This window comes from Urocitellus parryii, chromosome 5, assembly GCF_045843805.1.
Source record: "Urocitellus parryii isolate mUroPar1 chromosome 5, mUroPar1.hap1, whole genome shotgun sequence".
NCBI classification, from domain to species: Eukaryota; Metazoa; Chordata; class Mammalia; order Rodentia; family Sciuridae; genus Urocitellus; species Urocitellus parryii.
Genome location: NC_135535.1, coordinates 130,005,257 through 130,027,647, shown reverse-complemented (window position 1 = coordinate 130,027,647; position 22,391 = coordinate 130,005,257). Strand labels below are relative to the sequence as shown.

Genomic DNA, 22,391 nt, shown 5'->3' with positions numbered 1-22,391 from the left:
ACTGAGCTATTTCCCCAGCCACACTCTTTATTCTTGATACTACATATTTTTGTCTTCTCTTTTTCTTAACCCATTTTGTAAGAAGTTTGTCATATTATAGGTTGTTTTTAAAGAGAAATTTTGAAGATTCATTGATCCTTCTTATTGTATATTTGTTTTCTGTTTCATTCATTTTTGTTCTCATATTTTTTCTACTTTATTTCTCTTTCTTTTTTTTTTACCCTTTTTGTGTGTGGGTTTATTCTATTTCAAACTTTTGAAACTGGCTGCTTAGCTTGTTTCCTTTTTAGTCTTTCTTTAGAGTATTTACACCTGCCCATTTCCTTCTAATAATTACTTTTCTGGTATTCTACAAAATATGTAACATTTTCATTATGATTCAATTCTGGTTATTTTTAATTTTCATCGTAAGTTTTTTTTTTTTGACCTAGGAATTACTTAGAAATGTTTGTAAATTTCCAAATCTATGGAAATTTAGCCATGCCTTTTTTTCACTGTCATCTGATACAGTTGCATTGTGGTAAGAAAATGTGTTCTGTATGTCACATATTCTTTGAAATTTTGACTTATATCAAAGCCCAATCTTTGGCATTTTTGATTTTTGAGATGGGGAGTAAGTGTTGCATGCATGCTTCAGAAGAATGGCTAATTTTTAATTGCTATGCGCAGAGTTTTTTTGTAAGTACAATAAATCAATTGTGTGTCAAATCTTCTCTCTCTTAAATTTAATCTCCCATAATGGTTGTGGTTTAATGGCTCCTCTTGCCTTGCACTAATGGCATCTACATGAGGTATCAATCCAGAGGTTCTGTGCTTGGTGCTGAGGGAAGAGAGAGTACTCCCCAAGAGGACAGTGCTAGAGTTGGGCACAGTGTCCTGCTGGCAGAGCAGAGTATCAGAGCTGCTGGAGCAGGGCTCATTCTCTGCTGATTGGCAGTACAGATGATCTCCTCAGTCACAAGTAAGCCCCATGGCATTCCTGCCTGTGGGTGTCAGGCTGGGCTGGCTGGGTGTGGGTATGACCTCAGGAAGTGAATACACTCCTGGGACCTGGATTGAGTCAGGCTCTGGTAAAGGTGCTCTGGCCCTGGCCCTCAGGGTCCCTATCCAGTGGGAGTCATTTTAATTCCGGTGACAGAAGCATCCTAAAGGTAAGAAGTCAGCATTCCTTACAGAAGCATGGGGTAGGTACCCATTGGTGCTGGGGTTATCATGCCACACCATGAAGACAAATCACTCTCAGGTGTGACTGCCAGGTACCAGGTCATCTTGTGAGAGTCTACCTTAGGGGGTATCTTAAGTCTCTGTATTCCCTCTGCTCCATTTAAGCAGGCAACAAAATGTATTTTCTGGACTTAGAAGGTTGTGGCAGGTTATAAAGCAGAAGTTGCTGCAGGCTCTTCCTTTCCTGGTTATACAGACAACAGGTTGAACCCTTAGAGGAGGAAGTTTTGAGGGGTGTGCATAAGTTCATGCTGTTGGTGTTCACTCACCCAGGAGAAAACATTTGAAAATTAGTTGTAGACATTGAAAAGTGAGTGGTTTTACAAAAGAATGGAATCACTTCGTGCATTTGGAGGCCCTGGGCCTGGTCTGATTGCAGCTCAATGACATTACCACAAGGGTGACTTTATTAAGAGTAGGAATCACGGGTATTTTCCTCCACATTCCAGCTTTTACAGCTGTCTCTAAATATTCACATGTATCACCATATTGAGGTGGTGGCTGTCATTTCATCAGCCACTAGGTCTTGCTATTTGCTATGTGGATGAAGAAGCATATGTACCACTACATCACAAGTTTATTTTTTAAGAATGTATTCAGCTGGGCATGGTAGCACACACCTGCAATCCCAGTGACTCAGGAGGCTGAGGCAAGAGGATCACAAGTTTGAGGCTCCCCTTGGTAATTTCTGGAGAACATGTCTAAAAAATTTTAAGAAGTTGGGGGCTGAGGATTAGTTCAGTGGAAGCATACCCCTGGATATTTTTTCATGACTATATTTCAGTGCTTCTGACGTCTTTCAGAATGCCAATTTACTTCAGTTTGGGCATTTACAACAGTTACTCTGAGAAGAGAGCAGTGCCCCCCCCCCCATTCAGTGAGGTCATGGCACAAAAACAGTGCTGGGCCATCCCAGCATTCAGTGGTGGACTGGGGGCAGGGATTTCTGTCCTTGCCCCAAGGCAGGGGTGGTACCCTCAAGGGCTGGGCTCCAGGGCAGACCAGCTTTGCCTACGTTCTCCTCGGAGACTGACTGGCCTGTGTCTCTGGGCAAGAAACTGCACTCAACCATGGTGCAGTTCCCTGGCTCTGTGGGCAGTGGATCACAGAGGCTGCAGGACCCAGAAGACTGTCGAATGCAGTTCTCATCACATGCCCACTCCCTTCCACTGCTCGGCAGAGGCTGGTGATAGGGGCTTCCCTAACCGCTGCCTTCAGAGGAGGCTGAGAGGAACTGACCCGCCTCCCGGCTGTGGCTGTGGCTTCCTTCCTTGTCAGTCACGTGGGACGTGGCTCCTGCCCCTGGAGCCTCAGGTCACACAGCTCCCTGTGCCTGACCTGCTAGGAGCCCGGAGCAGAGCGCCAGCATGAGTTCGGGGGTCAGCATGCTGACAGCCTTCCTTTTCCTTCTGGGTAAGTGGAGAGCGTTAAAGGGAGTAGATATTGTTCTTCTCTGGCTGGGGGGCAGGTGGTGAGTGAACAGGAAACTGGGACCCTCGGCCCATCAGGACTCCATCCCTAACCCAGGGCTGTGTCCCTCTGGACAGAGGGGTTTTCTGACGGACCCGGCAGGGAGCAGTCCCCTGTGTTATTTCTTTTCAGTTGTAACTTACAAAAGTTCCTGGGCTAAGGGAGAAGGAAAGGTCATGTGGCAGAAGGAGCTTCAGACTTGGGATCTAGAAAAATCAGTTTCAACTGTGACTCCACCGTTGACCAACTAGAAGAGACTTCTGAGACTCTGCTACTATTAGTCTCTGCACTAATGAAATGGGAAATAATAATGTTTACTTTTCGGGATTGTCAGACAATCATGTTAAATTTGAATGAGTCCCAGTCAAGATGATTTCATAGAAAGAGAAAACATACAGAGGGGGACGCTGCTGTAGGTTGGCGGGGGAATCGTGTTATGGTCGTACATCTGGGCCTTTTGGAAACTGAGGCAGCACAAAGGCCACCCTTCAAACCCCTGTTCTTGAGATGAAGTCAGAAATATTTCAGACATGTTGCTTAGAGTCATAGGCAATGAACTTATTAGAAGGGATGGGAAAAGGGCAAAGGGGATACTCTCAAGGGAGATGGTGAGTGGGACAGTGCTCTTCTGCACACCAGTTTTATTGGGAATCCCAGAGAAGTCTCCTGACAGTTCCACCCAGGTTCACCTCTTGGCTTTTGACTAGCAGCAGGATGACATCAGACTTTCAAGTCTCCACTGCCATAGCAACTCTAGGTCACTTTGGCCCAGGTTCTGCTGACCAGTTTTAACTGGATTCTTAATCCTAAATTCTTACATATTTTATGACTAGGAGGAATTATCTTTATCTCTTCGAATTTTGGGATCTGGTCTGTGAAAAGGATCACAAAAGTCTCTGCCTATATGGTAACTTGTGCTTTTCTTATCAACATTATTTTGGATCTTCATTTCTTCTGCAGATAATAGGTAGTTTGCTGAGGAATGTGACATATCCTGTCCACTTAAGCTAGGTAGGGCTGCTGGTAAGTTGTTTCTTAGAAAAGAAGGCATGTGGGGTTCAGCACAGCGGGTCCATTTTGTAGAATTATTCCCTTAACCTCATGTTCCCACCACGAGCATCTGTCTATTCCCTATCATTATTAGGCAGTAGAGTGGACCTGTTATTCAGAACTATCTTTGTCTTTAAAAATCACCTGCCATGCAGTGCATTGAAAGAAGGAAGAAGGGGGAGAGGCAGAGGCTAACAGAAAAGTAGGGTGAGATAGAAAGTGAGAGAGATAAAATCAAAGAAGTAGACAGAAAGGAAGAAACACAGAGATGTGGAGACAGAATTTCAGTGAGATGGTTCAAAACATTTATAGATGGAGATAAACAGAGACACAGAGATACACGCTACTTTGCAAAATCCCCTTTGAGATCAACAATTATTTCTTTAAAAGGCAGCAGACATACACAAAGATCAACTTTCCCAGAACTTGGATTGAACAACATTCAAAGGCAAGCAAGCTGTCTCCAGATATAAACTTCCATCTGCTGGCAGTAGCATGCATCCTGGACATGGACAAAATTATTCCCAGGGCAGGGGACTCCATCTGAAGCCTGAACTAAGCAGGGATAACAAAGACGTTGGCTTCTGGGAGTTAGGATGTCAGATAGACATCTCTCAGGTCCCTGACAGCGGCAACGGCAGGATGACAGGAACCAGAAAGCAGAAATTAAAGGTGTGCAGAGGAGCAGACTCAGAGCTTGGCTGCTCCGGTGAAGTGACAGAAGGTAACAGAAGTTTTAAGTGCTCTTTGACCTAGGAAGATAGACAAACCAGTCTGTCGTGTGGGGAGGAAGGGAATTTGAATTTAAGAAACTCAAAACTGTGCAAATTTTATAAACAGGCAATTCCTTGAAGAACTACAGGCAATAAACTTTTAAAATGCTCAAATTAAAAAAATAATAGCACAACATCTAAGATTTTCTAGTGTTTCTGATGTGCCTAGTACTCTGCTAAATTTATATTTTATCATCTGGTCCCCATGACACCTCTCTGTAAAGGTACCACTGTTACTTGTGTTTCAAGGATGGGGTTTGAATGTCTTGTCCAAGGCATCTCTGCTTGCTGGTCCTTCAGAGTAGAGAGAGATAGTGGTCAGGAGTACAGGCTAGTTCTGAACTTCCCGAGTCTCAAGACTTGCTCTGCTTGCTATATGACAGGCTTCAGAGAAATCAGGCAAGTTTTTCATCCTCTCTCTGCTCAGTTTTCTCATCTGAAAATTGGGGATAATGATCTTACCTATTCTCTTATAGGGCTGTTGAGAGAATTAAATTCGTTACCACATTCAAAGCACTCAGCACAGTGCCTTGCATGTGGTGACACTACTGGATATTAGGCGACTAATTTGAGCTGGTCTTTACGGGAAGGCTTTTTGACCATATGTTGCAAAAAGGAAGCTGATCACAACCTTTTACCTAGGAATTCCATTTGAAGAGTTTTTTTTTTTTTTTTTGTAATGAAAAAGATAAAAGTTCCCAAAATATTCTATTGGGTGTTATTTAGGACTTGTAGACTGTAGTTGTAGACTGAAACCATAGTGAAAACCAAAAATGACTGGCCATCAGTGGGAATCTGGCTAAATCAATAGTCCTCTAATGTTGCAGTGTCCAATATGATTAGATGAAAGACACAAGAGCGACACAGTGGTAATTACAGAGCTAGAGTTATGTGGGTGTAGTTAAGTTTTACGGGTTTGCTTACCTAGAGAAAACACAGCATGTGGTTTACCAGTAGTCTTTACTCTCTTCGGGAAGTAAGATTAAGGGGCATATTTTAATTTCCCTGTGTTGAAATTTTTCATAATGATCTATGTATTCCAAATTTCCAATAAATAAATTTATATTGACAAAGAAAAAAAATAAAAGTCTGTTGAAAGCAAGTTAAGAAAAATTTGGGTTTTACCTTAATCTTACTAGATACCTAGTGGAGTATCTAGTAAGAACTGCAAAGTCACCCAAGTAGATGTGAACTGTACTTGGGAGGCTTGAGGGTACATGGGGGCAATCTCTATCCAGTTACCCTGAGATACCAAGGTTACAGGTGTAAGCTGGGCTTGAGGACTCAGGCACACTATTTTTTCCTCCCAGGGTAGCTAGAGTTTTTGAAACAATTTGTTTAATATTCCAAAACAATTTTTTTTAAAAATACAGAGCTTAATGTAGCAAACATTTATAAAGCCAACACCCTGAATTAATAAATATCAAAATTTTGTGGGTTTTAAAAGACATATGTATTTAAAGGTAAGTAGCTAAATCAACCATGGAAGAAACAGAATATTAGAAATGGAGTCACAGTCCTCTGATAATGTTCTTTCCTTTTTTGTGTGTTTACCTTTTCTCTCTTGTCTAAAAAACATTTTAAAACATATTTTTTTTTACCTTAAAATGATTTCTTTTTTTATGATTAGGTCTTTCATTTATTTGAAATGTATTTTTGTAAATGGCTTAAAGATCTAAGATTGATTTTTGTACATGAAACGAGAATTGTCCTAATATCACTTGCTTAATAATTTGTCCTTTCTCTCCTGCTTTGGGATGTTTCCTCTATTCTATCCAATTAACAGAAGTTTGAACTGTTTGTGGGCTTTGCATTCTGTGACACTTTTTATACCTGTCTAAATTTGAATAAGGTCATGCCATTTTATTTATGATAGTTTATTAATCTTGCTAACTTCTAGGAAAGTTTACCTCCTGTGGGTTTTTTTAAAATAGGTTTGGGGATTGAATCCATGGTGATTTACTACTGAGCCACATCCCAGCCTTTTGTATTTTTTGTTTTGAGATAGGGTCTTGCTAGGTTGACAAGAATGGCCTCACACTTTCGATGCTCCTGTCTCAGGCTGCTCAGTTGCTGGGATTACAGGTGTGCACCATCATGTGCAGTCAGTCTGTCATTGTTAGAATCGCCTCTGCTCTGAATTTACCTTACTCTCCATGGTGGAGCTCTTTCCTCTAAAACATGGTAAAATCCCACTTCCTGAGAGCTGACCCCAGCTGACCCCAGCTCTGTTTCTCCTCCCAGAACTTCCATGTGGGACTCACTCATTTATCATGAACAAAAGGAGGATGTTCTTATTATAATCATGGCCATTTTGACAGATGAGGAAACTGAGGTATGAAGAGCTTGGCTTCAAACTCAGGTATTCTGATGCCCAAAGCTACATTTTTAATTGAAACACCAAACTGCCTCTCTGTTGAGAATGGAAAGAGGTGCCATTATGAAAAACTTACACGACTTTTTAAACTGTTTTTCCCCCCAATTTTAATTTCAACCATAAGAAAAGTTGCAAGAATAAGAGATGTACAAAGATACTCGTATGATCTGTCTATTGTAAATAATTTACCTTATTTGCTTTATCCTGTGTTTCTCTTTCTCTGTGTGTATTTCTTAAGAGTGTGGCAACCTGGAGGGAACTGGAGGACCTCGTGTTAAGTGAAATAAGCTGGGTGAAAAAAGACAAATGCTGCAGGTTTTCACTCATTTTGGGGAGCTAAAAAAATCAATCTTATAGAAGAAGAGAGTAGAAAAGTGACCAATGGGAACTGAGAAGAGTGAGGGGGGCGGAGAGGAAGGAGAGAAGTTAGACAACAGTTCCTAGAATACATTCGGGTGAGAGGAATGAATTCTGGTGTTCTATAGCACAGTAGGGTAACTGCAGTCTACAACAATTTATGACCTATTTTATAATTACAGAGCCCCCAAGTTTCCCAACACATGGAAACAATAAGTGTTTGACGAGATAGAATTGCTAACTATCCTGATTTGATTATTATACATCTATATATGTATCAAATTATTATACATATACCATAAAGATGCACAAATATTATGTGTAAATTAGAAAAAAAATAATAGAGAAATTCTCTTATATAACCATCGTGCAGTCACCCACTTTAGGAAATTAACATTGACAAGACACTTTTGTACTGATCAAATTTCAATATTTTCAATGGTAGTTTCTATGCCTCCAGGACAGACATAGGGACTGTGTTGCCCAGGGTAACCGTGCTGCTTTAGCCTTCTGTAGTCTGGAACATCTCTTTAGCCTGTGTGTGTCTTTCATGACAGTGATATTTTCTGAAACACATAGTTTCCTGTCAACCTCTTCTCCTCCAGAGAACTGTCTTCATTGGGGGTTTGCCTGATATTCTCTAATGATTAAATCCAGTTTATACATTCCTACCAGAAGATCCACAGCTCATGTAGAAGATTCTATAGCTCATTCTGTCATTCTCGGGGTTCAAGTCTGGAGAAAAAGGGTGTGTGACAAAGACTGATGTCCTCTGGACACAATAATAGGTTTCAGATTATGGTTGTTCTAGTTCTAAATAAATGGTTTGCTACTAACCCATTAGTATTTTTCAGTTTTGCCAAAATATGGACCTAAGAATAGCTATTGAAAATATCTAGTAAAATTTCTAGGCATTTTATTAGAGGTCTATAGCTCCCTTCTAAAAAAGCTGCCATATAAAAATATTCCTTTGGACTCTAATTCCAACCTGAATGTCAGCCATCTGTCTTTGTTTCAATGTTGTTGGAAAGCATCCATTGAAATGTATGTATTATTATAATCATGATAATAAAAGAAGTACAATATCACTTTAATTATGTTCCAGGGCCTAAAACATTCTTCATGGAAGGAGCCAGAGTTATTGAAGTGAGCAGAGGTTTTTTTCTTCTGCCTTAATTTATAATGAAAAGATGGCAGAGGCCGGGGTAAAGAGAATTAAATTCGTTTTTATCTTACAAGTCAAAGTCATCACTTTATTCCTTGGCTCTTAGTCCCTGAGATCTTTGTAAAAATCTTTCCTGACAGCTTTTCCCCTGTTCCAATTTCCTGCCAAGACGATGGTTTAGAATTGTGTGGTGCAAGGATGTTAGTGAAAAAGAATTCTTGGTGCATTCGTTTTCATCACAAATATAACAAAAGAAAGAGAATACACTGGGGTCTCTTAGCAAGTCAGCAGAAGGTAAGGGAAGAGGCTGGGACCTTAGGTAAGCAGAGGAAATTTCTCTACAGAGCAAGAATTCTCTGACAGCAGATACCCTCACCTTGTTCCTGATCTTACTGGAAAAGTACTTTGTTTCTCACGTTAAATTAGGTGCAGATATTTTTTTGGGGGGGGAGGGTAAATGGTCTTCATAAATGTGAAGAAGTTTTCCTCTATTTTTTTTGGAGAGTTTTTTTAATCATGAATGTAGAATCTTGTCAAATGTGTTTCCTGTGTTGTCTGATGATGTGACTTTTCTTCTTTCACCTGTTTGTGTGGTAGATGATGGAGATTGATTTTCAAACATCCAACCAGCTTGGTATCCTGAAAAACTCCAGTTGGTTATGATGTTTAATTCTTTCAATATATTGCTGAATTCTCAAACTCAAGGACTCAAGTCATCTTTCCACCTCAGCCTCCCAAGTGCTGAGACTACAGGCACATGCCACTGTGCACAGCTTCCTAGATTGCTGAATTCTGCTTGCGGATAATTTGTTAAGGGTTTTTGTAACTATATTCATGAAGTAGACTGACTAGTGTTTTTCTTTTTTGTATTGTCTTTGTATGGACTGAATAGCAGGGTAATGCTAGTTTCAAAAATGAATTAGGAAGTGTTTCCCTCTGTTCTCCTTTCTGGAAAGAATTGTGTAGAATTGTTAATAATTCTTTAAGCTCTCTCTAGAATTCTCCCTTGAAATGGTCTGGGCCTACAAACTGTTTTTTGGGGGGAATTATTAAATTATGAATTCAATTTCCTTTATAATTATAGGGCTACCTAAAGTATCTGTTTCATATTGGGTCACTCTTGGTAATTAGTACTTTCTGAAAAATTGGTCCATTTTTCTAAGTCGTTGAGGTTTTGTAAATAGTTTGTCGACAGCATTCCTCAGTCATCGATGGTCATGGTCATCGTCATCATCGTTGCTATTTTGCTGTCCGCAGGATCTGGAACATCAGTCCCATTTCATTCCTGATATTGATAACTGACATCTTCTTTCCTTTTTTTTTTTTTTTTTTTTGGTCAGTCTTATCAGAAATTCTTCAATTTGATTATCTTTTCCGATAAAATAATTGTTTCACTGGTTTTCTCTGCTGGATTTTATCGATTTTGCTCTTTCTTTATTATTTGCTTTTTTTCTGCTTGTTCTAGGTTTATATTGCTGTTCTTTCCCTAATTTCTTAAAGTGGCATCTTAGTTGGGTGATTTAAGTCTTTTCAGATGAGAGCATTTAGTGCCATAAATTTCCCTCTCAGGACTGCTTTAGTGATGTTCCACAAAAATTGATGTTTTATTTTCATTTGCTTAATAAATAAAAGGGTCCTTGGGATTTCCTCAGGACTTCCTCTTTGACCATGGATTATTTGGAGGTATTATTAGCTTTCAAGTTTGCCGTCGTCTTTCTTTTATTGGTTTCAAGTTGATTCCATTGTGATCAAAGAATTCAATCTGTATGATTTCAGTTCTTTTAAATTTTTTGAGGCTTGGCCCAGTGCACTTGTTGTCTTGATCTGTGTGTGTGTGTGTGTGTTTATCTGTATATTGCTTTTCTAGTGATCACTCTAGGTTTTACACTATGTACACATAACACCACAGTCTACTGCTGTCATTTTGACGGTTCAGTGAAATGTAGAAACTGTGCCACTTTGTTCCTTTGCCTTCTCTCATTTTTCGTTGTCTTAAATATTTTCTTTACCTTTGAGAACTGTGTTAGATAGCATTATCATTTTTTTAAGCTTCAAGCATGAAGCATGATTTAACAACATTAAAAGGAGAATGAGAGTCTATTTTATTTCCTCGTATTTTTACTCTTTCCTGTGTTTTTCTCTCACTTCCAGAATTCCTTGTTGTATCTTTTCATTTATGTTTGGAGAACTCCCTTTAGCCATCCTTGCAGGTTAGGCTTGCTGATGGCCACCTTTCTGGGTGTTCTCTATCTGAGGAGGTCTTGCTCTCTCCTTCTTTCCTGAAGGACATTTTCACTGGATCTGGGATTTGGAAGGTCATCCTTTTTTCCTTCACTTCCTTTTGGTCTCTGTATTTTCTAGTGAGAAATCCATCTTTAAATCAAGTTCTTCTCCTTCTATATATAAGGTAGTTTTTAAAACTGTTTTCAAGAATTTTATTTCGTTTGTCATTTTAATAAGTTTGACTGTGAAATATCTTAGTGTGGTTTTATTTGAGTTTATCCTGTTAGAGTTTGGTCAGCTTCTAAAATTTCTATGTGTCTTCTGCCAGGTTTGGAAAGTTTTCAGCCATTATCTCTTCAAATCCTTTCCATTCCCCTCTCTTTCTTTGGTCCTAGGACTTTCATGGCAGAATGTTAGGTTGTTATAATCCCAAAGTTCTTGAAGCTCTGTGTATTTTAAAATTCTATTTTTCTTAGTTGCTCAGGTTGGAGATACACATAGATAGTCTTCAAGTTCCCAGATTCTTTCTTTTGTTCTCTTTATTCCGCTATAGCATCCATTGATTGAATTTTTATTTCAGTTATTATATTTCAGTTCTAAGATTTCATTCAGTTCTCTATATCTTCTAATCTTTTTTTGTTTGTTTGATTAGGTTTTCTATTTCTTTGCGGAGACTTTCTGTTTTCCTATTTCAAGCATTTTCATAATTGCTCTTGGAAACATTTTTATAATAGCTACGGTACATCCTTGTCAGATAACTTTGATATCTGTGTCACTTTGTCATTAGTATCTTTTGATGATCTTTTTTCTTTCAAATAGATAGTTTCCTGATTCTTTCTTTGACAATTGGTTTTCATTTGGGGTATTATGTTAGGAAACTAAATCTGATTGAGATTTTCTGTTGTAACAGCCATCCTCAGACATCATTTTAGTTGAAGAAAAGGAATATTTCCTCATTGCTGTTCGATGGTTAGAAGTACAGACTCCTCTCCTGGCCTTTGTTGGGGCCTAATGGCAGTGAGGCTCCTGACCCAGTTGGGTCAGGTGGGAGTCCAGGCTCCTCCCCAGGCCCTTGCTGGGAGGCACAGGGGTGACCCACTATTCCTCACCAGATGTTCTTCACTGACAGTGGGGTGGGGCGACCCCTGACTGCTGGGAAGTGGTGGGTATCCCGAGTCTCCACTAGTAGTCTTCTTCTACAAGGAGAGTGAGTCATCGCCAGGTGGGGACAGGAGTCCAGGTTCTCTATGTGTCTCCACTGACATACCTGGGGGTAGGAACTTTTTTTTTTTCTATCTGTTAGGGACAGAAGTCCTTGACTCTGTGGGAGCACCCTTGTGGGGCAGTTGTGGCTCCTTGTTACATCTAGTGAGGATGGAAACCTAGGTCACTCCTGGGCTTTATCAATGGAGGTGGAGTTGGGGGTGGGGCCATGGTGTGTTCTCTGCTGTCTGATCAGAGTGTTTTGGCCTTCTAGGCCATCCCTCACCTGGTCCTGGTTAGTGAGGGCTGACCTTTTTTTTTTTTTGAGGGGGGTGTGTGTGTCTCTATCTCTATGACCCTTTGCATATCTGGGTTGGCAGCTCTTTCCTGACCCCGTCTGGGATATAGACAAAACCAAATTCAAATAAATTCACTTTCCTGTTATTTCTGGGATCCCAAGGTCCCTAGCCAGTCTGCCTTCTTCTACCTTTTAGGTTCTACTTATATTTGTTTATAAATATAGTATGGAGGGGTTTTTAGCTATATTTAGTGAGAGGAATAGGGGAGAGTAAGCCTATTTCATCTTCCCAGAAATGGAAGTCTGAAATGGGTTTCTAAGCCCTTGGAGGGTGGATGATTTGGAGTCATGCTCTTTGGGGAGGGGGCCTAAACAATTACACATCCCGTAGATACACATTTGTGATCCTAGAGGCTCCTCAAGGGGAGGAAATATTCCATGAGGTAAGAGAGTGAGGAGCCACACAGGCAGAGTGGCTGCTAGGAAAGCCCCGGGTTCTCAGCCCCCTAAGAGAGTGACAGCTGAGCCCAAATGGCTGAGCCCAAAAGGCTGAGCCAGACTGCCTGATACACCATCAACAGACTTTTCCACTAGCTCCCAAATTAAACCATCTGTGTTTTTTTCTTTAAAGTCACTGTAAGCATCTGTGTCACACCCAGACCCTCATTTATCCACCAGCACTGCCTGAACCATTCCTTTTATTAAACTTGATTCCATTAAGTAACCGGCTAATGGTTCTCAGTAAGACAAACTGGGCTGGCTCTCTCCTGCTTGTCTGCACAAAACAGATGGGCAGCCTGGGAATTCCTGCCTGGAGCCCAGCTGCACCCACCTCACGGACCTGGTCAAAGCCTTGTGAACTTCCACACTATCAAGAAGTTGCTGTCCAGGGGAAGAGGCGAAGGGTTTGGAACGGGGCCCACAGGCTATCCCAGAAGACTGGGACACTTACACATCCAGAGCTTTCTCTTTGAGAAAGTAAACACTGGTTTGCACCAGACTTGACTGGGACATAAAAATAGTAAGGAGTTGACAGTTTGTGGGAAGGACAGTTGCAATGCAGTGTATTAACTGCTGAGATGAGGGAGGCTCACAGGAAATGGAGGAAAAGCAACTGATCCAAACTGATGTGTCCAGGAGGGCTTCCTGAGGATGAATCCTATGGAGTGTGAACTGTTTACGCTCCTCCTAGCTGAAGTCCTCTAGTAGCTTTTCTCTGTTGTTAGCAGTAACCAAAGTGTTTGCTGCGTCCACAGGGTTCCCAGCCCCAGCCCAGGCTCTGCCACACAGAACACCCATCCTGCTCCCGTTCAACCTCAAGCCCTCCTCACAGACCTGCTTCCTCTGTATGGAATCCATGCTGCTCTCTGCAGAGCCATGGAGATGCTTTCCTGCTGTACTGTCCCCTGGGTTAGGGCAGGGATCTGGCCTTACTGAGCTGCTGCTCCAGCACCTGTCCAGTAACTGGCACTTGTTTGTGAGCTAATTAGTCCATGAAGTGCGATGTCAGCTTCAGAAAGCTGATCTGTAGGAACTGTGTGCAGGAAGGAATCTGATTGGAATTCACTCCTGAGACATAAAGTTGAGAGGACAGCCCCTCTGAGGCTGGGGACATGTGAGGGATGAGGCTCAGAGGTGAGCAAGGGCCAGTGGAGCAGGAGGCCACGTGTTGGGGCCCCAGGCTAGTGGTGGCTCTGGGGACTAGAGAGGGAGAGAGGAAATGCTTTTATTGAAGTCACCAGCAGACCAGACACTCAGGTAGCCATGCTTCCTTCCTCCCTGCACTTGGAGGTCTTCTTTGGTGGGGCAAACTTGACATGACTCAGAGGTTGGGGGAAATCCAGTGGTTGCATTGAACTCCACAGGGAGTCCAACTGGGGCAGGCCTCATCCCCAGTTCTGGAGGTCAGGGGAGCTCCAGGTGACAGGGGCCAAGCCTGGTTTCTTCCTGCTCTACCTATAAGACCCTGGCACAAGTTGAAGCATTTGGCAGAGCTGAACCTCCCGCTCCAGAAGAAGAACCCCAGGGGAGTAGACGGAAGGGCCCTGAGTGGGGCACTCTGTGCTGGGATGTTTAAGGGACTTGATTTATAGCTTAAATATCTCGTTGGGTGGCATGCCCTGGTCTCTGCAAATGTCAAGAGTGTCCTTTAAAAGGACACTAAAGTGGAGGTGCCCAGTGCATAGCAGGGCTTACTGAAGAGGCTCTCCTGGTCAATGGAGGCAGATGTCTCTGCTTGGCCTTCCTGGCTTTGCCAAGGGGTTCCAGTATTGCCAAGGAGTTCTGCATGCTGCTGTTCGCTCTGCAGTGTCATGGCTCCTTCCTGTGCACCAGGCCAGCTGTCATCCCACAGCCCCACTCCCTGGGCACACACTCCCCTCAGCCAGGTCCCTCAGGACTCAGAGCAAAGCTTCCCAGAGGCTGAAGAGCACCGTATGAATATTGCATGAATAATAATAACCCCACCACTTAGCGGTTATACAACGCTTTCCTCTTCCACAATACTTTACCATCATTAATTAGTTATTCCGCATGGCTTCCAGCCTCCCTTGCTCTCTCTGCAAAGGCAGGCCCTGAGATTCACTCTTGAAAATAGGCCTGCGCGGATCTGAAACCCCAGCATCTTGCTAGCACTATGCTGGCTTTAGAAGTGTTCAGCTTAGCCACCTCTCAGAATGGTGGAGACCTGTGCTGTGGCTGGAAGGGCCACTCCTTCCTGATAACTCCAGAGCCACCTCCTGAAGCACTCTGTTCCCCTCCTCTCCCATGATCCCCAGAAAAGCAGAGGACGCTGTCTCAAGTGAATGGCGAGCTTGCTAATGGAAGGATGGCTAACACCTGTGCCTCACTTTGGTCTCTCTCTCTCTCTTTCACACACACACCTCCAGGGAGTCCACCCAGCCACACTCTGTGGGGGTCACTGAGTTTGGAGCCATATCATGTCTGGCCCAAGGCCATTGGCTAAGCAGTAGCTGGCAGAATGGGGACTCTTGTTTCCAATAGAGTTCCCTGGAATATATCTCTTGATTTCAATGTCCCTCTCTCTCCCCTCCCCTGGGCTGTAGGGAGGTTTTCAAGCCCTCATGGAGCAAACCCATTCCACAGTGAGAATGGAAACGGGGAGTGTTCTGGCTGTGGGTCCTCTGCTCTGGCCTTCCCTGAACAGCGCTTCCTGGTCCCCTTTCTCCCAGCACTTCTTGAGATTTCCGCAGCTCCCTTGCCAAGTGTGGCAAGTGTCCCCATGCTAACTTGTCACCACCTCCTGGTCAGAATGGACCTGGGGGGGTCCCTAGGAGACTCCCTTTTGCAAGAGCTCTGGCCCCTGAAGTACCCCTAGTTCTACCTTGGACCCAAGCTGGCTCCGGCCTCCCGCCTCTCCATTAGCCTGAAGAGGTATTGATCAGTTTGGCTTCTGTGAGCTGAGTGTTTTAATCCCAGTGTGTGAATCTTTAAGAATTAATTAGCAAAGATTGCTCAGGAAAAACAAAGTGGGCACAAGTTTTGATACTGTCTGGTCACCCCCCATTATTGTTCTCCTCTTAATTACGGTGCTATTTCTGGAAGCCGGCACTCACTCATGCTTCACGGCCCCGTCGGCCTCTCTATCTTCCCAGTGGCCTTCTGTGGCCTCCTGCTTCCTGTTTCTGCCGAGGGCTGCCATGTCCTGGCTGGTTGCACCAGCACTGACGCTGGAAAGCCCCGGCAGCCTCAGCTGACCCATGCCCGGGGCAGTGTGGCTCAAGGGCAAGAACATAGAGGCTTTGAAGTAGGCATAACATGAGGGAGGCCAAGTGCCCTAGCCCCATGGTGTGGCCAGCGTGGGTGTGGGCCCTGGAGGCTGGCCATGGGTCTCTCTCCTCTGCTTGTTCAAGGACCCTTATTTGCCCACAAAACTGGCTGCATCTTATTAGTGCGCTGGCTGCCTCCACCCTGCTGAGTCCCCTCCTTGAGTTCGCAAGGCCTCGGCACCCTCTCAAGCCTCGTTTTTTATTCCTATCCTCTTCCTTTGCTAGACACCTAACCCTATCCCATCACCCACCCTTTCCACTGCCTTATCTTCATTAGCTCCTACTGGTCCACTTGGCTATAATTTAAACAATAATACTCCTGGGAACTTCTCTGACACCATGGAGTGTCCCCCTTGGCCCTCCCAGATGGCTATTTGCTGTGTGTGGACTTACACGTGCTAGCAAGGACACCCTTGGTGTGGTATTAATCACTCAGTCCTGTCTTCCCGGGGGTTGTGCGTCTTCAGCTAGGTTTGTGAGGCAGGAGGTTGCTCTGACTGCTTGCGTGTGGGAACCAGGGGTCATTCACAGGCCCCCACGAGGCCCTGCAGCTCTCTCTGCATGGCCCTCTCTCCTATGTTTTCCTTTGGCTCCAACCCACGAAGCTCTCTGCCTGGCAGGTTTGGTTCCTGCCCCAAGTCTAGGTCCTTTCAGAGAAAGGATGGGGCACACAGAGCCATGGGGTGGGGGTGGGGGTGTAAACGTCCTGTTTACTTGAAGTTTGGCTGCTGGAGTCAAGCTCTGATGAGACAGGAAGAAGGTGACCCAGGAGGAGCAAGTTCAGGTGGTTTCTGGGTTTAGGACAGGGCGTCTGACGTTTCTGCAAGTCATGGTGGTATCAAATGAGGCTCTAGACCCTGGAAGCCACACAGACGGTGGGAGTGGGAGACCCTCGGAACCAGCCTGCTCACCTGTCCCCTGGCATTTTTCTGGGGAGAGGGCTGAAGTGACACAGAATCCAGTGCAGGTGTGCTTCACTGCCAGACAGACTCATGGAGAGCTGGAAAGACCAGCAGCTGGCCCTATTTTTCTAAGCAGTGCTTGTGTTGCTGAGCTCTGAGGGAGGGAAGGGGTTGCCAGAACCCACACCACCCAAACCAGCTGTATTAGAAAGTTGTGCTTCATGTTCTGCTCTGACCTCCAAGGTGACCTTGCAGGGAGAGAGACACAGGACAAATGACAGAGAGGAAAGAACTATCCCGGTGGGACCCTTTTTATACACTAGGGTGTTGAGAGATAAGTGAGGCCCAGTGGCATGAAGCCTAGCTGAACTGTCCCCTTTGACTCTGCAAGTTGAAGTCCCTTTCTGAACCTTTCTCATCGGCTCTGAGTGCCAGCTGTGTGTCACCAGACCCTGGACCCTGCAGACTCATAGCTTGCTGGGGAAGATGGAGGTGTTCACGGGAGCTCTCGTGGTCTCAGAGTCACAGGGGCATGCTAGGTCTTGATCTGTTTCTCTGTGGTTGAACTTGGCTTGGATCCGGAGGCCCCGTATTGCTCAGTGCTAGATACTTGATCTTATCACTTCAAACCACTTCTGGTTTAATGTTCAGTAGCTTTGGGGTAACTGCTCCGTCAGTTTAGGATTCTTCCTTTTACCTTTTTCCCATTTCCCAAGGAAAAGAATCCAGGTTCCAAAGGGTCCCCTGTGTCATCCTGGTCCTGGGGAGAAACAGTTCACCCTGAGTTGTTGGTGTCCTCCATGCCTCAGAGCAACCTTAGGCCAGCAAACAGTGTAGAGAGGGATGACAAGGTGTCAGGGGTGATCCTGTACTAAGAGAGGCCAACGGAGGATTTTTAGAGAAGGTGGCTTTTGTGCAAAATCTTGAAAGTTAAATGAGAACTTTCTACAGGGACAAGGAGAAGAAGGTATCCCATTGATGAGGACAACTTGTACAAAGGCCCAGAGGCACATAGGGTTGTGTTGCTTTGTTTATACCATCTCATCACGTATATTTGAGGCTGCCCCATGTGGCTCCTCATTTGTGGTCAGCATTCTCCACTCCTTTCCCTGCCTCACCAGCCTGATTTTTAATGATGCTGCATCAGGGCTGTCACTTCATTCATTAGGATTCTTCAGGTTGCAGATGACAGCTAGTTAGCTCAGATAAAATTAAGAAAAAGAAGGCATTTCCTTACTGAGGCAACTGAAAAGTTCAGAGAGAGGTCGTTCATGCACACCTAGATTCAGGAGCTCAAAAATTGTCATTTGGACTTTGTCTCTGCTTTACCCTCTGCAGCCTCAGGCTTCCTTTAGCCTTATAATAATCGATTCCAGAAAATACTCCTGGGTTTCAATATTTTCTCCCTAAATTCCAGAGTTCAATCTTACTGGCCTTGAATTGGGCCACTTGCCCCAGCCCTTGACCAATCCCTGTTGACAGGAGTAAGAAATATACTAATTGACCAGTATGGGTCACATGTCCATCTAGGAGCCTTTCCCATAAGAATCACCTGGAGGTCATTCCCTAGAGAGACACCAAGTGCCACTAGCAGGTAAAGAATCAGGGGAGGTGGGACCACCCCAAACCCTGTTCAGACTCCCTCCACTGGTGGAGATCAAGGTTTGCAAGAAGGTGTGAGCATGTACTGTGACACACTGGGTCTTTCTTGAGTGTGACTCCTGTTTCCTTCACTACACTTGAGCTCCTTCATGGGGGATGTGGGTCTGTGATTGCTCGTGGATCTCCCCTCAGCACCCTCTAGCTCCCTTGTTTATTTGTGTAGACTCCGTGAAGAGAGAATGGATGTCTGCTCTAGACATTTGAAACCCCTTCCTCTAGCTGAGGAGGTTGGAATTCATGGGATCTAAAGTTAGGAGCCATTCTGCAATATTTAAGTTCCAAGATGAATACAGGCAGGCAACAATTGACAAACCCTCAGGGCAGCCTCTTTCTATTTTTAGTTCAGATACTTATAGAATGACATCTGAGTGCTCAAACGCCCACTAGCCTACAACTGGGAGTCACACAGCCTGATTCTGCCCAAATAAGGGTGGCAAAAACTGTCAGTCCCCCAGTCAGGGTGGACCCAACAGGTGGACAGCACAGAGAGGTCTGGATGCCAGGGATGGGCCCTTGGTGTGTCAGATTCCAACTGAGTTGGGCCAGGCCACACCATGCCTTCTGCTCCCTCCATCACAGCTCACCTCCGCTTTCTTGAAGAGCCCTGCTGTCTTCCTCTGGAGGCAGTAGTGTGTTCTCGGAGGCCAAAAGGCTTTGGGAAAATTTAATTTTGCAGGAGGCTCCTTGTTTCCTGGAAGCTCTTTGCAGAGTAAGCCAGAAGTTGGAGGGGCTGCAGAGAGGGGACTGGAACCTGCCACCTGGGCAGGAAGGGGCAGAGTATCAAGTCCAAATGGGGCATCAGCCAGAAGGCAGAGACTCCAGAATCAAGAGTCCATGGTGTGTTTTTATACAAGTGGGAAAAAGAGCACCTGTATTCAGGACCCCAGCTGACCACACATGGGTGTAGACTAAGGAAGGCTCCTGAAAGTTCCAGAATCTCAACAGGCCCATCTAGAGGCAACTGCAGGGGCCATAATCCAATCCGGCACTTGGTTTAGTATGGACCGTCGAGGAGATGTGTCAGCTAATCTCCTAGGGCTGGTGACAGCAAGTGGATGGGTTCAAGCCACATGTGGCCAGTAAGTCTACTGGTTAGGAGGTCCTTGCATCACACCCTCCCCCATAGCAGGGACACTAGCCTAATGCAACCAGCCCTTCTTAGTCCCCTTAGACTCTCCCCTGGGTCTGAGAGCCCACCCTCTGGGTACTAAGCTCCCTCCCTCCTCCTTTTGATGTGAGAGCCTATAGAATTCCCTCGGAGAACATGCAGTGAGGGTCTTGCTGGTTCTCTACGTGTGGGCTTTTCCTCGGGTCTGAACAAGGTGCAGAACATTCTGGAATCCTTTGGCTGTGCTGACAAGCCCTGCTAGGATCATCCATGCTCCTTTGTAGAGCCAGGGGACATCAGCTTTGGGGCTTGCGGGGGTGGGAGGTCTGTGGCCCAGGAGGCCCTGCCCCCACTCAGGACCCTGGCAGGAAGCAGAGAAGCAGGTACGCTCAAGCTCCTCACCCAGAGAGTCCCTCTAGAATGCAGGTCAGAGCTCCGCGTGCAGACAGAGGGCTGCATTGAGGGATCTCCCTCCCTGAGGAGGGGAAAGGCTGCCGCCGAGTGGCGAGTGGTGGTTGGGCTGGTTAGGAGGAATCACAGGGATGTTGGAGGGCACAGCTCCACCATCCAGGTGTCTCCCTGCAACGAACTCCACAGAGGACATTCACTCAGCCCCTAAGGCCCACACGAGAAGGAGGGCCTGAAGTCCAGAGGGCCAAAGGGCCAGGGAGAGGGCAAGCCTCAGGGCTGAGAGGGGACACAGGATGGAGCCTGAGGAGCTGCCCGTGTGCGGGGCTGAGCTGACTGCCAGCCATGAACGCGGGGAAGAGCAGTGAGAGCCGCGTGTTCAGGACAGTGCTTTCTCCTCTCTTCCATCAGTGGTCGGAGCTGCCCAGGCAAAGCCTCTGTGTGGATCCCCTGCATGTCGACTTGTGTTTCTCTGTGCACACTTCTCTCTGTGGCTCTCACACGCTTTCTAATCTGTGCCCTTAATTCTTTTTCTGTCAAAATTTCATCTCAGGCTGGAATAAAGTTTTCAGACTGGATGTTCCCTACTGAGAGCCACAGTCACCAAGGGGAAGGTCCTAGAGGAGGGAACCAGGAAAGATGTTAACATGTGAAGGGACAGGAGTGGCTGCCCCAGAGGGACCTTCTGCCCTGAAAAGCCAGAGAGAAGCAGAGGCATCAGGTGGTGTCTGGTCCAGGGTAAGGTCATAGCCTGCGCAGCTCCTAGTTTAGGGTGTCAGCCCAGAAACCCCACGCCCATCCCAGCCGCTCTGTCCAACACAGGGTTTCGCCCCAGCTCCAGAACAGTTCTCAAGCTGGCTGGAGCCCCAGGGTTCACTTAAAGAAATAAAAAGAGACAGTATAATGAAGCTCATTGGGGTCTTTAGAGGCCTGACAAAATCAAGGTCATTGTGTGCAGCTGTGTGGGGGTGCGTGTATGCTTGTCTTCTGTTGAAGAGAGAAATTGGTACATTTCCAGAGGGGCCTGTGATTAGAACAAGGCTGGGAACTTTTCTTTCAGAATTCCCAAGTTTTATTCACTCACCAAGTTGAGTCTCTAGAAAATCCTGAAGCCCGTTACTATGACTTCTGTTTTAGTCAGCTTTTTTTTGCTGCAGTGACTAAAGGACCTGACCAGCACAATTGTACAGGAAAAAAAAAAAAATGTTTATTTGAGGACTCACGGTTTCAGAAGTCTTAGTCCATAGAAGGCCAGCTTCATTTCTCAGGTCTCAGGTGAGGCTGAGCAGGAGAGTGTGGGGGCGGGAAGTGGCTCACGTGATGATCACAAAGCAGAGAGAGTCTCCACTTGTCAGCTACAAGTATATACCCAAAGCCACACCTCAATTCTCACCTCCTCCAGCCACACCCTACTAAGTCAGTTTCCCCTCAGTTAATCCCTATTAGGGGATTAAATCACTGATTGGGTTAAGACTCTCACAACCCAATCATTTCTCCTCTGAACCTTCTTGCATTGTTTCACACGTGAGCTTTTGGGGGACACCTCACATCCAAACCATAACAATTCCTTTCCCACCAATTACGTGCAGAACAAGATTGTGCTCTGTGGAGGTCCAACCTTACACATAATGCTGGGCGTCATTGGGGGTGAAGAAGGTCTTTGCCACGTGGGTCATAAGGTGAAATCCTCTTGAAGCTAAGCTGGGAAGAACTGGTCTTTCCCACCCAAGTCACCTCTTTCCTTTCATGGGAAATGGCTTGTGGCACTTTCTCCTCTGCCTTTGCCTGGAAACTTGAATGAGGCTGGGACCTAACCATTTGTCCCCAGCCCAAGCCCATTTGGCCATGGACTTTTGATGGTTTGGATGCTACCGTCCCCCCTTATCTATATTTTTGCTTTCTGAGGTTTTATTTACCTATAGATAAAAGCTACCTGAAAATATTAATGGCAAAAATAAGCAGTTCTTTTATGTTAAATAACTTTTTATAGTATCCTGTTATAATTATTCTACTTTATTATCAGTTATTATAGCTAATCTCTTACTGTGTGTAATTTGTAAACTTTATCATAGGTTTGTATGGTTTGGTACTCTGTGGTTTCAGGCATCCACTGGGGATCTTGGAGGGTATTCCTGTGGATGGGGGGTACTGTATTTTATCATTACTTTCCTCCTCTGATACAATAAAGGGCTCTGCTACTTTTTTGTATTAGCTGTTGGGCACATTAAGTCCTTATAGTCTTTGGCTCCTCATTCATTCAATGGTAATAGTCAGTGTCCATCTCACAGAACCATTGCTGTATTAAATTTGTGAGTGCCTGTTCTGCAACCCCATATCTGTCTCAAAGTAAGCGGCCAACGAACACACAACTTCCTCTCCACGT

At 44.9% G+C, this 22,391-nt stretch overlaps 1 protein-coding gene across 1 annotated transcript in view; it reads left to right on the top strand.

The window, feature by feature from the left end:
* Window positions 1–2,586: 2,586 nt before the first annotated feature.
* Window positions 2,587–22,391, top strand: part of Tmem273 (transmembrane protein 273) — a 37,405-nt gene continuing 17,600 nt past the window's right edge. Inside the window, exon 1 of the mRNA XM_026410841.2 lies at window positions 2,587–2,637. Within this exon, the coding sequence (XP_026266626.1) occupies window positions 2,592–2,637 (46 nt within the window). The 5' untranslated portion in view covers window positions 2,587–2,591. The remainder of the gene's footprint in view (window positions 2,638–22,391) is intronic.